Source organism: Rhinopithecus bieti, unplaced genomic scaffold (assembly GCF_001698545.2).
Source record: "Rhinopithecus bieti isolate Rb0 unplaced genomic scaffold, ASM169854v2 scaffold_17939, whole genome shotgun sequence".
Classification (NCBI taxonomy): domain Eukaryota; kingdom Metazoa; phylum Chordata; class Mammalia; order Primates; family Cercopithecidae; genus Rhinopithecus; species Rhinopithecus bieti.
In genome coordinates this window covers 3,159,700-3,175,791 of record NW_016809446.1, presented here as the reverse complement: position 1 = coordinate 3,175,791, position 16,092 = coordinate 3,159,700, and the positions used below count along the sequence as shown (strand labels likewise).

The following is a 16,092-nucleotide window of genomic DNA, read 5'->3' as shown; positions in this document are numbered from 1 at the left end:
AGGAAAGACATTCTTCCTACTACCACATTACCTTCACACTCGCCAATTGTAACAGCTTCTCATGAAATAGCACAGTAATATTAATTAGGAAAAATGGAATTTTTATATATAAGAACAAAGAGAAAGAACTAAACTTGAGCTAGTCTTTTTTAAGTTAAGGGTGTCTCAAATGATATGTAATGAAAGGTCTTTATAGATTTGATTGGGTGTGTGTGAGCATTTATGGCACCTGTGCCCACAGGAGACTACACCAACCGCCAAATGGCAACACTGGCGTGTAATTACAGAGCACTTAACTGCATTCAGCCATGGTTTGTTTCTCTGATAATTTCCACGTTCATTGTTCAAGAGGCTGTGGCCATTGTGGAAGCTGAGGTTCAAGTACCTGCAGCTGTTGAGATAAATGACTGTTATAGTTGTTTTTAAAAGTTTCCAGTAGGAATTCTGTTTAAGAGGAAAGTTTGACAGAAGTAAAGTTAAAGTATTATACTTACCTTTCCAAAGCTATAAAATCCTAAATCTATAAATGGATCATTCTTTATTCCTCTTAATTTCAAAAGCTGGCTGAGCTCCTTTTCTCCCTCTTCAATAGAACCCATCCTTCTTGCATGCTATTAAATTCTCAGTATGGAAAAAGTTACTTAGATTTGCTATTCAGCTCTACAGACATAGACCCTGTGTTGTCTGAACTTGTGATATATAATAGATTTGGATATTTAAAAATGTGTTAACATGTTTATATGAAATAATATGTTCCAAAAGGACAAAGCCTTGCCAAATCCGAACACAAATGTTTCCAATTTTCTGCATTTCTCTCCTCCAACCAAAGATCTTAAATGTGTTATTTATCTGTAGTCAAGTCTTTTTAAAGTTTGGAATGTTGGAAAACAGAAAGGCAACCAAAACAAAAACTAATGTAATTCCATTTTTAGCACCATGAGGTCTATCCTGTCTTCTGGTTTTCCAAAGGCCTTTTGTCAACCAAAAACATAGAGTTTATATAGACACAATGTTATATTAATTATTATTAATCTTCAAATTTTACCATATCTTACAAATATCCAACTCACATTAATATAAAAATTAGGACCCTTTATTAAATTCTCACAACACAATAATTAACTCATTGAGTTTTTGATAGTTTCAGCAAACAATTGTTTATTTAAGACATTGAGTTAGATATCTAAATTGGTCACTAACAGCCTGCTCATTTTAGTCAACATGTAATTTTATCTTCCTCTGTGAATATATATGTGTGTGCAAGTGTGTTTAGATAGAGAAATAGATGATTGATAGAGTAGAATAAAGCAAATGAAGTAAAATATTACTAATATGTAAATCTGGAGATTTCTTTTTTACTTTTAAAATTTAAATCCAAAATTATTTTCAAATAAAAAGTTTTAAAAATTCTACCTAGTTTAAACATCCATCTTTAAGAGTACAGTCTCAGCTAAAGCTACTAGCTCTTTCCCTGCACACATACCCTGAGCTCCAGTCATAACAACGTCCTTGTCATTTTCTTAAATGTCCTTACCTTCTAGTCTTCCTTGGGAACTACAAGACATTATTTAAAACAATACATGAATTCATCTCCTTAAAATGCCCTTCCCTGATCTCTGCAGGCAAATTTAGTATTTTCTTCACTGTGAGGAATGATTTCTTTTTACATGTCTACCTTCACCAGAATATGATACAAAAAAGTGAGACTGCATTTCGTGTGACCTTGAGCATGTTACTTAACTTCGGTATGCCTATGTTTTCTTATTTATAATATGGAGATAACAGCACCTACTCATAGGGATATTTTGTGGATTAACTAGGTTAACTCATATAAAGTACTTACAAATGCCTGAAAAATAGTATGGACTCCATAATGTTAATTATTATGGTGATGGTGGTTGTGGTGCTGGTGATATGTAACAGAAACATGCTAGAATAACAGGAGTAGGAGAGACTGTGATATATTCTACATGAAACATGGAAGAAACTCATTAAATATTTTCAGGTGAATGAATCAAAGCGATCAGGGATTACACAATTATAAGATTACAGGGGACCAGCCTGCCCAACATGGCAAAACCCCGTCTCTATTAAAAATACAAAATATTAGCCAGGCATGTTGGCGGGTGCCTGTAATCTCAGCTACTCAGGAGGCTGAGGCAGGAGAATCACTTGAACCCAGGAGGTGGAAGTTGCAGTGAGCTGAGATCGTGCCACTGCATGCCAGCCGGGGTGACAAGAGGGAAACTCCATCTCAAAAAAAAAAAAAAAGATTACAGGGAAGAAGTAATGAAAGTCTTGACCACAGGAAGAACAAGGAAGAGAGAGAAAGAGAAGATGAATACTTAAAACATTCATATAGAGCTATACAAAGTGGTAATCAATTGACTGTGAGGTAACAAGGAAGAAATAAAAGCTGTTATAGCATAATTATCTTAGGACCTTCACAAAGCCATAGTTTCGGTAGTAAATTGGGGATATGGCATCAATGTGCTCATTGGCACTATTTCCATTAGACAATGTTGGTCAGCCTCTGATGGGGTTAAGTTACTTTTCTGAGTTACGTAAGACATTTGTTTGAAAGTTTACTATATATTTTTGGCAATCTTTAATCAGTATGTGGTTGTACTTATACATAAGAAAGGATCCAGGTCAAAGATGGTTTATAGCCATATAACCACATAATGTTATGATGAGACTTAAAAGTAAGGGGGGGGGGGGAAAAAAAAAAAATGAAACATGTAACAGCTGAAACTTATTTTTAATGTTAATTTTCTCATACCCTATATGGGTTTGCATGGAAAAAATAAATAAGCAATGCAATCCTGGCCCAAAACTCTGTTTTATCCTAGAAGTAAACTGATTTTTGTACATTAATGTAAAATACAAACAGATACAACTGCATTACCTCTTAATAGTATTTTATTTAAAAGTTCACAATTAGAGCACTTGTAATAACAGAAAACATTTAAATGTAACAAAGGCTGCCTTTGGGGAAAGACTTTTTTCTTATATGTAGAAGGAATGGTGTCCTCACCCTTACAGTAGGTGGAATTCATAGTGCAGTATGGGACCCCATAGTTAACAGAATCCATCATCTTAAGGGAATGAACCTTACTTCCAAGTTACTCCAAAACCGGGGGAGAGTGTGAATGACAGAAATCTGATTATTTCACTTGGGCCAAGTTGAAATCCAATGATAAAAACAACAACAAATCTACATAAACACTGTCTACTGATATAGTCCAGAAAACAAAACTGCAAACCAATATTCCTTAAGGAAATCCATACTCTAAAGCAGGAGAATCGCTTGAACCTGGGAGACAGACATTGCAGTGAGCCGAGATCATGCCACTGTACTCCAGCCTGGAGACAGAGCAAGACTTCCATCTCAAAAAAAGGAAAGAAAAGAAAAGAAATCCATACTCGAAACACCTCTGTCACATTTCTCAACTTCAATATCATGGGAAGGGATAATATTCCTGGATTAGCCAAATGGGTGAGAATGAGTATCAAAAAAGAAGCAATACACAAACATCATGATGGAAGGTTCATAAGTTAAATCTATATTTCATTTTATCAAGTTTTTAGAGTATTCTCCTCTGTTAAAGTGTCCTGAGTTTGCAGATACTGTTTTAAAAATAGAGTATCTTAAAGTATAGAAAGAATTCAGAAGATAGGACAGCAACTTTTCCTGCCTTGATCACCATTAATCAGCACCATAAAATGTAAAAAGCTACAAATAAGCACATAGGCAAGCCTAGTCCACCAAAAATACGGTATTAGTAAATGGATGAAATCTCATGAAGAGTAAGTAACTGACGAAGGACTGTAAGGTTTCGAAGAAGTGACTGACACTTTAATTGCAAAAGATACAGAATATTAAGGCATAACAAAGTAAACTGAAATAAAGTTTAGGTATCAATATTCATCTCTGGGAAACCAAGTTGTGAATCAGTTCTTTTAGATAACATGTGGCTCAGGTTGATTTAATAATGGGGCTGGGATGTCTGCATCTCTATGCTGCTTTTCCAGCACTGTACTGCCTGTAGTGGAAAAGACTCTTGGAGTCCACCTTGCGAGATTTCTGCACAGCTTCAGCAAAAAGTTTGGTTACCTGAAAATATAATGGTAGGAATCAGCAACCTCCATGAGATGAAAGTGAATTTTTAATTAATCAAGACTGAGAAGTCACAAGTGTCTGTCCCTAGTTTTCAAAGGGGTATGGGATAAAAGGCATAAAAGTTTCTTATTTGATGGAGACTTTCTGCCGCATCTCAGACCTCACCATGGGAAATCTCTTTTGTATCTCGGACATCACTGTGAATAAGTTTATTTCCCCTCCCGTAGGGATTAAAACTGATTCTGGATAAAAAATAAATACGATAGGCAGAAAGTTAATGGGTCTCCACTCTGTTTCTCCCTGTGATAAATTCGATGGTCATGTCCAAGTGAAACTGAACATGCCTCATGCAATCATTTTCTGTGAATTGAACAAGCACTTGTGCTACATCTGGACCACCATTAACCTGTTGCTTTTATGTGGTGGCTTTCATTTAGAAACAATGAAATAAAAGTCTGTATCTTTATTCCATGTCATGCTGTCACTTTTTATTCAAAGGATAATTGTAAGGAGAGAGCCATGGCCATTCATGGCCTTTGATTATCTCAATTGCTTGATCACCAACTGTCCCATTTAAGCCAGGACCTACCATGTTAGCATCATTATTTTAGATTACTAAAAATTCCTCTCTACTCTGAAAATTACAAAGAGGGGAAAAGAGAGATGTGCATCTGCTGATTACACTATTAAGGGAGGCACAGAAATAAAATCCCCATCCAGTCTATCTCCAAGGAAAAGATTATACCTGAAAATTAGTGAGGAGAGGGATTCCACTATCAACAGCTGTCCTCCGAATCACATAATTATCATGGACAAATTTAGTGTTGTTGTTAGGAAGGTTAATCACTAGGTCAATGCTGCCATCTCTAATCAATCTGGAAAAATAAACAAAAACTTAAAGACGACAAGCCATATTTTATAGTTAGTTTATAAAATACCAACATAAATTGCTCTCTTAGCCATTCAAGTCAATGCCATTCTGAGTTGACTGCCATCTGCCCTCCTCTATTGCTAAGTCGATGTTTAAATTACACTTATATAGGGATTATAATTTTTATTGTGTTCTTGAAGGAATTCTGGTGCAAGTCTAATGGAATGCAGATGTTTGTTTCTCTTTAAAATGCTATCTGTTCACTCATTAAGAATTGGTAATTTGATAGATATTTACTTCTTTTTTAAAAAGAGGTGATCCCTCCACCATTGAATGCCCTTTCACCCCCATGCTTCCACTCCCACATTAAGTCTATTGCCTCCTAAGTAGTGCTAATTATTGTTTTACAACGCCCCAAACAAGGAGCTATTACATCCTTGGAAGCCTACTAAGGTTTGAACACAATGCCATTATTTTATTAAAGTGATAATAATTTATGTGTTAGCTTCTCAAGAACGCTAACAGATAATATATTGCATAGAATGGCACAGCCATTCTGTAGACTATAATATCTTAAAATAGTCGAGAATTATCTCCCATGCACTTATGCCACATAGATCTTTAAGGGTTGATGTAATGGTATTCCTGCAGATTCACACAATCTGCTGAAATAAAATGTCTTATAAAATCTATAGTGATGACATGGTCTTAAGGCATAAAAACCTGGTCAAGGAATGACCAATTAGGTAATCCAATGGATGACATCATCATAGCACTCAACATAGGTTCCTGTATGTAGTAAGTGCTCAACAAATTGATTTATTATGCACAACCTTAGTGAAATATAGCTGGTCATCTTACACTTGATATGCATATCTATACACAATATAAGTTTGACATGAAATATAAAGTGCTGCATTACATTCTTCATGATCTCACTTGTTTCCATCAAGTAAGCATCCTTACTAAGAAGTATTTTGAAACACGTTTCATATAACCATGTATGCATGACATTATATATTCCATAGTAATGGAGAGTGAAGCTTTACAATCATCCACAAATGTATTCATTTTTAAATTTGTTTTAAAAGACTTGCAATCAAGTAAGTTAAAAATTCATGTACTGGTTCTCAAATCCTCTAAATTATTTCAGAAAACAGTATGCCCAGTTCTTACTTTCTGATGGAAGAGAGGCTGGGATTCTGTCCGTCTTGAGATGGCCACGCCACTGGGGTGGCGGGGACATTGTTGGCGTTGAGCCAGTCTGATGTGGCTTCCGTGGCAAAGAGCTGCATTTAAAATGAAAAAATCAATTACTGTATCACAGTGATTTCTTATTTTTATAGAACATGTAATTTACAACAGAAGAAGAAATTACTGAACATGAGAAGTAGTATAATGCCATTGATAGAGACTTGGACTCAGAGTCCAGAGGCATGGGCACTTTAAATATTTTTTTATATATTTGCAGTGATTTAAAAAACTTAACCTCAATTTCATTTGCTTTTGCATTTTAATAATTATACATTTAATTTGAATTTAATAATTCAATGACAATTTCTCATAAATTTAACAATTTCTCAGTTATTCATGGCTAATTCCTTGTTATCAGGTCAACAAATCCCCATGGCCACAGGCCCATCATAAGCCTTGGAAATAATTTGTTTTACTCCACCAGGCTTTGTGTGGAGGTATTCACTGCAAAGAAGTTTTGCCTGTAAATGTCACAGCTAGAATCTATAACCTCATATGAAAACAAAAAAGGAAAAACATATGGAAATGTATTGGAACTTTATCTCAATTGTGCTTAAGCTAAACTTTCTCAGTTTTTAGCTGGCAACGTCTATTGAATTTGTGGTAATTTTGTTAAAAGTTAAAACCAGTCTTTTTAATGATTTTACTCTAAGTTTTGAAACTACCAAGTTAGTTAAAGCTTTCATATCAAAAGGACATATTTTGGGCTATTTCTTTTCCAATATCCTGCAATATTTTCTTTTGTGGACTGATTCCATGCTGACAGAAAACAATTTAAAACTAATGAACATACCTTGAAACCTTCATTGTGTAATTGTTCAGCCACACCAAGGAATCTTGGCCGGAATGATTGCTGAAAAGGAATTTCACAAAATTCACTTTCTGGATATACATGTTCTTCATTTAGTCATATACAACATGGTATTTCCTTACAACGTCTTAAAAGACAATGCCACCTGCTTCCAGATGCTTTATATTCAAAAATGACACGTTTTATCCTTTTATCCTTCTATGGTGAGTATGAGTTTTAGCTATACCCCAATGTCAATGAAATTCCATCCACATTATCTTGATCTCCGCTTTTCACCTTGTTTTTAACTCCCTTTATTCTCTATTTAACCCACTTGGTCTTTGTAAGTTCAGATCCACCCCAGTTCTACAAGGACCCTTTTCCTGGTCAGGGAGAACTTAAAAGATACATGGGTTAGGAGCCAGTATCGAGTCAGGCTAGCTGTTTTACCTATTCGACCTGCTCTTCTTCTTCTTTTTTTTTTTTTTTTTTTTTTTGAGATGGGTTTGTTTGCTCTTGTCGCCCAGTCTGGAGTGCAATGGCGTGATCTCGACTCACTGCAACCTCCGCCTCCCGGGTTCAAATGATTCTCCTGCCTCAGACTCCCGAGTAGCGGGGATTACAGGCATCCACCACCAGGCCCAGCTAATTTTGTATTTTTAGTAGACGGGGTGTTTCCATGTTGGTCAAGCTGCTCTCAAATGCCCGACCTCACGTGATCCGCCCGCCTTGGCCTCCCAAAGTGCTGGGATTACAGGCGTGAGCCACTGCGCCAGGACTCAACCTGCTCTTATTTCTAAATTCTAATTTTGTACTGCTCTTCAATAACTAGGCCATTTTCCTACTAACTCATGCACAAGTCCCTGCAATAATTCAATCATTGGAACTCATTTTTTCATTTACTCGGAGGCAATAAAAAGTTGTAGCTAAAGTATGAGCTCTAAAGTCAGTTAGTTGCATTTCAAGTCTTGGCTTTCACCATTCACTAGTGGTGTGCACTTCAAAATGTTAATGACTTTGGCCTTCATTTCTTCATTTCTAAAACAGTGATGATAATAGTAGTATTTCTACTTTTTGAGGCTCCACACCTTATTAAACTGTGTGACCTTGAACATCTTACTTAACAACTCTATGATGCTGTTTCCTCATCTGTTACACAGGAATAGTAACAGTTCTTACATTAGTACGAGTGTTCAATAAACTAATATAGAAGTAAGCACTACATAAGTGTTAGTACTATAATTTCTTACAGTTACTTGCCTATTAATGGTTCTTAATAAATATTAATATAATTAAAATAATTGTTTTTTCAGCCCCCCTAAAGACTAGATTCCTGCCCTTACATCCGAGTTTCCAAGCATGGGTTCCTCTACCCACGATGACACTTACAACCCAAACCGACTGCCCCCTCATTTATATGCATTTCATTTCCACACAGGCTTCTCTAATGCTCCATCTCACTGTTCAGATATTTTCCTACAGTCCATTGCTGTGTCCTTCCTAGGAACCCAGGTGGACCTGTCTAGTGTCCAGCCCTACCTTCCCTGGATTCCCGACCATTACCATCAGGGGTTCCCTAGTTCTGAATATACTTTCTGTGATCAAGAGCTAGTGCTTGCAACATAGTGGTCAGAATGAAAGAAAACAACACTAGGTGACCTACCCAAAGATCAAACCCTGACCTTGACTTCATTAACATGAGTGTCTGAGTAACTGAGCTAGCATATTTAAAATCATATACTGTTACAAACATATCCATTCTTCTTTAAATAGGAACATTCTTGTTGGTTTCCCTTGTAAAAAGGTTTTAAACAGATGACACAAGCTGGTTACTTCAGCAAATGTCTTGTAATCTGTTTATAAACCATATTAGCGATGGCTGGAAAAAATCAAATGATCTTATTTCAGAGTCAGAAACTAAGAACTGTGACAATAAAACACATATGATCCTTGCACAATTTTGATAATGTTTAGCCCATAACACCCTCTAATATTTACTTGCAGAGGCTTTCTGAGCACAGATCTAAATCCTAAGAAAAGACCCCAAAGACTATGTTCAAATATAAAATTCTTACAGATTCTGGCCCTCTCAATCCCAGAACTGCAGTTTTATAGGAGGAAACTATTGGCAAATAGAAAAGATAAATGTAACTGGATGAATTTCAGCTGAGGCAGGCTCAGGGGTTGTTCATGACTGCCTTATAGAACATGAATTGTAACCATGCCCAGGACGGTAGCTTTTCATTTCCACTTAGGGCCAAACAGAAAAAATGAGCTTAGATGCAAGAAGCTCATGGTTAGACATAAAAAAAAAAAAAAAAAGTAAAAAATTAAGTAACTCTTAGTGACATCAAGATAATTGGTTAGACAGAAGAATAAGACAATTCAAGTTTGATTCTCCTCAGGAAAGTCAAAGGGCTAAATTTGATGGCATATAAATTTTTTTTCATGTTTTAAGATTCCTTGGCATATAACAAATATATATATGAAATATCTATGTATGAAATGTCCAAAATGAACTTCTGAATGTTGTTAAATCCCCCTAATATGGAACGTTACATTGTGACCCTCTGCTAAACACAGAATAGACTTCAGTAAGTACCAAATCACATTAGAAGGCTTAGCATAATGATCTCCAACATTACTACTTGAAACATTCATCATGCACTCAACTTTTCTCAATCTTTTATACTTTCCCCTAGCAAAAATTCCCTGATAACACGTTTGACAATAATAAGTGCTAACATAACTTTTAACCAGGTTTCTAAAGTACCATTGCTCAAGTAGAGTGGTTCTCAAATTGTGGTCCCTGGGAGAGCAGCATCAGCATTACCTGGGAATTTATTAAAAATATGAAAATTTGAACCCCACCCCAGATCTATTGAATCAGGAACTCAGGGAGTGCATCCTAGCAATTTGTTGTTTTACAAACCCTCCAGGTGATTTGGACGCATACTTAAGTTTAGGAAAGGGGGGGATAGGGGATGGGAAGACAATCCTCCACTCATTGTGTAATATGAGGTCAAGATTGCATTAACCTTGGCTAAAATCACCATGAAAAACATTGAGGGAGGAGTACTAGAATGTAATTTTTTTCTTTGCCATTTTAAAGTAAAATAAGTCAGCAAGTCCTCTAAGACCTGCAGACACCAGGCAGAACCTCATTATGGAGCTGTTTCAGTGTTGTCCCCCAGGTGGAAAAGATAAATATCCAACATGACAGTATTGACAGTTCCCAGCCAGGGAACCACTCTACCTTCTGGTCTGGGTGTTGGCTTCCATAGGCACATTATAAACTTCTATCAAACATGTATTGAACACTTGTGACACATAAAACAGCCTCTCTACAAAAAGAAATTACAGCTGTCAGCTTGCATCTGAGTAGCCTCAGATTTAAAGGCTGATTGAAAATACCTATGTAAGAAACCATTTGTACTAAAGGTGAAAAGTACAAGCTGATTTATTTTCTTGGAAATGTTTATAAAGAAGACAGTCCTTTAAAAGTGAAAAATGTATATATATTTCCTCCAATGATCATTTTCACATTTATCCAACGCCTGGCTACAGAAAAGAAAGCCAAGTTAATACTATGTGATGCCTGTGGATTCTCCGGGGACCTCGGGATTGGCAACTCTATGGTTGTTCCTAATGATTCCATATTAAAGATAAAAGGTTATTCATGCCACTTGGAGTTGTCTTTTCAAATAAAATGCTTGCTTTGTGTTTCTGAGCGATGCTGAAGCACAGATGTCAGATTGGTGCTTGCCACTCCACAAGCATCACTGAATAGCCCAATCAGAGAGGAAAACACTGAGTGCTCTTGATCTACTCCAGAGTAAATCATTTATTGTTAAAGGGTCTTCCAGAAAACTTCAAAACAAGGCAGATTGCCTATTCACGGCAACTAAAAATAAATCCTAATGCAATGAAAGGTGGCTAGAAATATTACAGGAAAATCAAAGATGATTTTTGTTGCCACATAAACCTCTATTATGCCTGTCTTATGTTAGAAATGCCTTGGTAGAGACACAGGGCATGTAATAGATTTACAAAAATCCTTTGACAAAATCTACATCTTGATTCTTTTATTCTAAGTCCTAGTTATAAGATTGATGTTATGAATATTTCAAACTTCCCAGGTACTTTGACCCATCGGATTTAACTTTGGAAGACCAGAAACAGAGTCGGTATGTGTTAAGGAGTAGGGTGGGAAATAGAAAAGAAATTTAAAAGTTAGAAAGACTGCCATATAACAAGTTCTCTTGGAACTTCATAAGATAACTCACCTTCAACTAGATGCCTTCCATTGGATTTACTATCCCTAACCCCCATTTATATATTAGCAGTCCTTTTTTGTGCTATTTTCAGTTCTAACTTCAAATATTCAAAGTGTTTATACAAGTTCTTCTGACCAAGTGGGATCACGTTAAATAAAATGTTTTTTAAAAGTATAATGTATCCTAAAATATGGAACCCTAATTACTTTATCTGCAATTGCTATAAAGCTGCAGTAAAAAGTTGAGATTAGATTTGGCTCCATTCTAAAAAGTAGTCCAGTAAGTTTTATAGCTATTAACTCTCTATTTAGTATATTCTGTCATGCTTTTTCAGTTTATTAGACTAAGCATTTTTAAAAGCATCATTAATGAAAATTCTTCATATAGTAATGAAGAAACTACACATTAGCTGATCAATTTTACCATGGCTGTAAATATTTTCTTAAGTATAATTTTAAGCATTCTTTAAATACTTTTAATATATTTTAAATCTGTGTCCATATGCTCTCATGTACAGAAAGTTCTTCTCAACAACTCATGTAGCTGCTAGAACATTTATTTATTTAAAAAGGAAAGCATTGAAAGGTAGACTTTCAATAGACAGCACTCACTGCTTTAAGAAAACATTATTTTTTCTAACAAACCCTTTTTTCCCCTACAAAGCAAAATTCTGTCCACTAATGCCAAAATTATGCAAATAGTTCATAGGGATCAAATTAATTTTTGCTTCACATTTCCCTGCAGCACTAGAACCAAACAAGGCACAATGTTATACATCACTGCCTTCTTAAGCTGGCATTTTAAGATGTTAGCACTATTATGATTGGATGTGAAGATGTGGACTAAGGGCATGGTATACTCTGAATGCCCCCAGGTCTCACATTAAACTTTAAGCCATAACTGGAAGTTGGGCAAATATTCTCCTACTTGGGACTTAATAATACTTAATATCCATTTATAACGTGATGAGTCTATCATATGGTGTGATTTGTCTCTAAACTGCCATTAAGCTTCACAATTGCAAGTCATCTTGTTAGCCTCTGCTCTAACTATTCACCATCGTCCTTCTGGTACCTTCATAAAGCAAAATCCCAAGTTACTCTTTGCAGAAACTTCTCCAAAGCCACTACCTGTATAGTCTCCCGAGTCTAATTTGCTAATATTAAGACACCCTAATGAGATGGAATCTAAAATAATCACCTACTGGCTTGAGAATACCTGGTACTGTTCTAATTATATTTTTATTGATTTTTATGTAGCCATGCAGAGTTTGAGCTTATTAAAAGCACAGCGGGGATATTATATAAGACCATTTGTAGTTTTTTTATAGGAGCCAAGAATTACTAATCTAAAATAAAAATGACCAGTTGGGAAGCCTCTAGTATTTTTTCAGGAAATTTATAAACAGGACAGTTTGTACACATTTGCAATTAGTAATAGTAATCGAAGTAGTTCCAAATAGTAATAAAAAGCATTCCAAATAGTAATAGAAGTTTCCTATCATTTTGCCCTAAGATTTATATTTAACTTACATCAGTAAATTGATAATGCCTTTTTTTATTGCATAAAGATATCCATTTCACCCTACTTTGACCTAGAAGGCTTACCAATGAATAATATTTCAAGAACTTCCACAGTATACTATGAAAAAAGCTGACTGTATTAGGCCCAGTAAGTCACTACCCTTCAAAAATTTTCAATCTGGAGTGTTAAGTTGAGAAATTTTATTAAATAACGTCCATGTATTCAACTTCGAATCCTTGGCATTTGGTAGTGATTGAAATGTGAAGGACTGAATGAATGAAAGGAAGGAAGGGGAGATGGTGAAGAGAGAACAGATATGATTTCAGTTTGAGAAATGTTGGATTTGAGATATTCAAGTGGAGGTATGCAGCAGATTGTTGGAAATATGGGATGGCTGAGGATGTAAATTTACAGGTGGTAGTTATAGATAGAAGAGTAGGTACTATAGACGTGGATGAGTTGGCAAGGGGGAAAAATCAAGAGACAGAGAAATATCAAGAGAAACAAACAGAGGGAGTGAGACCCAACTTCATTATAATGCCTATGTTCAGGAACTAAGGATGAAGAGCTAAGAGTAAAACATATAGAAAAGACAAAACCAAAGACTAAGGGATTCCTTTTTTAAGGTACCCTGCATCCCATTTAGAACAAATATCCCTTCGCTAGAAACATTTCCTTTCTGTCTGTATTTTATTTTTGCATGAACTGATGCAACAGAAGGCAAAATCAAGAAGCCAATAGAGAAAAAAATGTCCCTTCTTCCTGTAAGTTGTCATAAATGGAAACGTAAAACAAATTTCCCTTCCTCTATACCACAATTAACATTCTACCCTGCTCCTCCCCACTTACCGTGTATGACCATGGGCAAGCACACAGCCACAAACCACTTACCTGGATGCCAATCAGGATGCCTTTCTGGGGTATCTTAAATCCTGTGGAAAGCATTGCCTTTAGGAAGGCTGTATGAATACCTTCACCAAAGCAAGCCACCTGTTTAGAATAAATAAAAAATTAAAATAGAGGATGCAAAGAATAGTCAACCCCTCCTACCAAAAATTAAAATACACACACACACACACACACACACACACACACACACACACACACGCACAAATGGAAAGTACTTTACTCATAGATGCTTTCTGCAGATTTTATTAATATTGCCCAAAGACCATGCAATCTGAATCCAGGGATTAAAAGGCTGGCCAGGACAGATGTATCTTATGTTTTTAATTAAGCATAATGAATGAATAAGCAATTCTTTCTCTATCCAACAACACTCAATGGAGCTACATAACTGGATTCTACTGTGAGTTATTTGGATACAAATCACAGCTTCTGGTCCATAATGTGGTAAGTTTCCGAATGTTAATATGACTTACTGTTTAAATAACAGTATGTGTCATATATACTATGCAGCCGTGCGTGAATTTACTGGTCAGTAGCTGAAATGCGTAACTGCTGAATTGGTTTGGAGTCATTTCATAGAGCTTATGAGACAGCCTTCTGAGAAATTTAATAACTCCATGAAAACCTCAAAGGAACCTGTTTCTTTTTTTTAAAAAAAAATCATTTTTATAAAATGAACCAAAGTATCCTGCTACTAGTCCTGAATACCGCAGTCATATGGGGAAAAAACAATTCCAAACAAACTAATATATATAGTAATGTTAGAGTATACAGAAGTTTCATTTAGGTTTACGGTAATTGTGCTACAGTATAACTACAAGTCAAATAGCCAATGTAATTATAGAACAAGTGGTATATTTGAACCTGATAGGAGTCAATTCTGCCATGTATATCAGCATTTGGCACAGGTACGGAACCACCATTAGAGTAAATACCACTGATGGCTAAATTCATTTCTTAAGCAAATTACCATTTCTGTGCAAGAAAAGTTCTTATGACTATAACCTTCAGTCAGTCACCAGTACGTGCAACTGCTGCTTTTCTCTCCACAGTGAACATTTTACTCAGTCAAGTACTGGGCAACTAACTTAAATAAGGTCAACCTAGGTTAATGAGTCTCAAATTCTACTGAAGAGAATTGGGTAATCCAATCATAAGTGCAGATGCTACCACACAGACAAAGTTTTAAAAATTGTCTACAGAACCATAGAAAGTATTTAAATGTGCCATTAAAGATCAGGACTAACATCCCCACTTTACCACTAGGAACATAAAATGTCCCTTACTTATATCAGTAGCTAGATATTTAATCCTACAACAAGCCATTTGGACACTGAAAATGTCTCTTTGAAGCATAATTGAGATTTTACTAAGCTAGAATTCTGATTTCAGTAATAAAACAGACCTCATAATATTTTACTTTATGACACTTGGAAATATGACCCTTTCAAACAATGGAAGAATTCTCTTTATACTTGAGAAACACATATAACAAAGGGGAGCTGAATTTCTCATTCTTTTCCTATTTTTATATTTCAATAACTCCCATAACGTATGTGTGGATGCAGAATGAACATAAGCACTGGAAACAAATTTGCCATGCTAAAGAAAACAGCATGGGCCGGGCGTGGTGGCTCATATCTGTCGCGGGTGGATCACCTTAGGTCGGGAGTTTGAGACCAGCCTGACCCACATGGAGAAACCTCGTCTGTACTAAAAATACAAAATTAGCCAGGCATAGTGGCACATGTCTGTAATCCCAGCTACTCGGGAGGCGAGGCAGGAGAATCGCTTGAACCCAGGAGGCGGAGGTGGCAGTGAGCCGAGATTGTGCCACTGCACTCCAGCCTGGGCAACAAGAGCGAAACTCCGTTTCAAAAAAAAAGGGAAGAAAGAAAACAGTATTAGGGAAAATACATCTCTCTCTCTGATCTGAACCCTGGGCCAGCTAAATCAGCATTACTAGTAGTAGTGACCATGGGATCAAGAAGAACCTGAAGACTGTCTCCTTAAACCGACTGGAGATGTAGCATTCATAGCGCCTTCATTTAAAAGTAAGGTTTTTTTGCCCTTAAATTAAAAGAAGCAACAAAGAGGCCAAATAGTCCCCTTTCTAAGAGTCAAAATACAAACAGGACAGCCATTTATTCCTGACTGCCTGCCTTCTTGTTGCACTTGGTTTCTCACCACAAATCTTGCTTGTAACCAGGCAACCATATAAAACATCACGTACTTTGTTGCAATTAAGTATTTTCTCCTTTTAGGTTTTCCTTAATACCAAGAGGAAACAATGATTGCTCCCAGTCTGATATTGCCACTCGGATGTGCACTGATGAGAATCTGA

At 36.1% G+C, this 16,092-nt stretch overlaps 1 protein-coding gene across 1 annotated transcript in view; it reads right to left on the bottom strand.

Annotated features, from left to right (window-relative positions):
* Positions 1 to 2,904: 2,904 nt before the first annotated feature.
* Positions 2,905 to 16,092, bottom strand: part of CPS1 (carbamoyl-phosphate synthase 1) — a 119,628-nt gene continuing 106,440 nt past the window's right edge. Inside the window, exons 32-36 of the mRNA XM_017889347.1 lie at positions 13,731 to 13,829; positions 7,042 to 7,101; positions 6,171 to 6,283; positions 4,869 to 4,998; positions 2,905 to 4,117 (exon numbers count right to left, since the gene is read on the bottom strand). Of these exons, the coding sequence (XP_017744836.1) occupies positions 4,019 to 4,117; positions 4,869 to 4,998; positions 6,171 to 6,283; positions 7,042 to 7,101; positions 13,731 to 13,829 (501 nt within the window). The 3' untranslated portion in view covers positions 2,905 to 4,018. The remainder of the gene's footprint in view (positions 4,118 to 4,868; positions 4,999 to 6,170; positions 6,284 to 7,041; positions 7,102 to 13,730; positions 13,830 to 16,092) is intronic.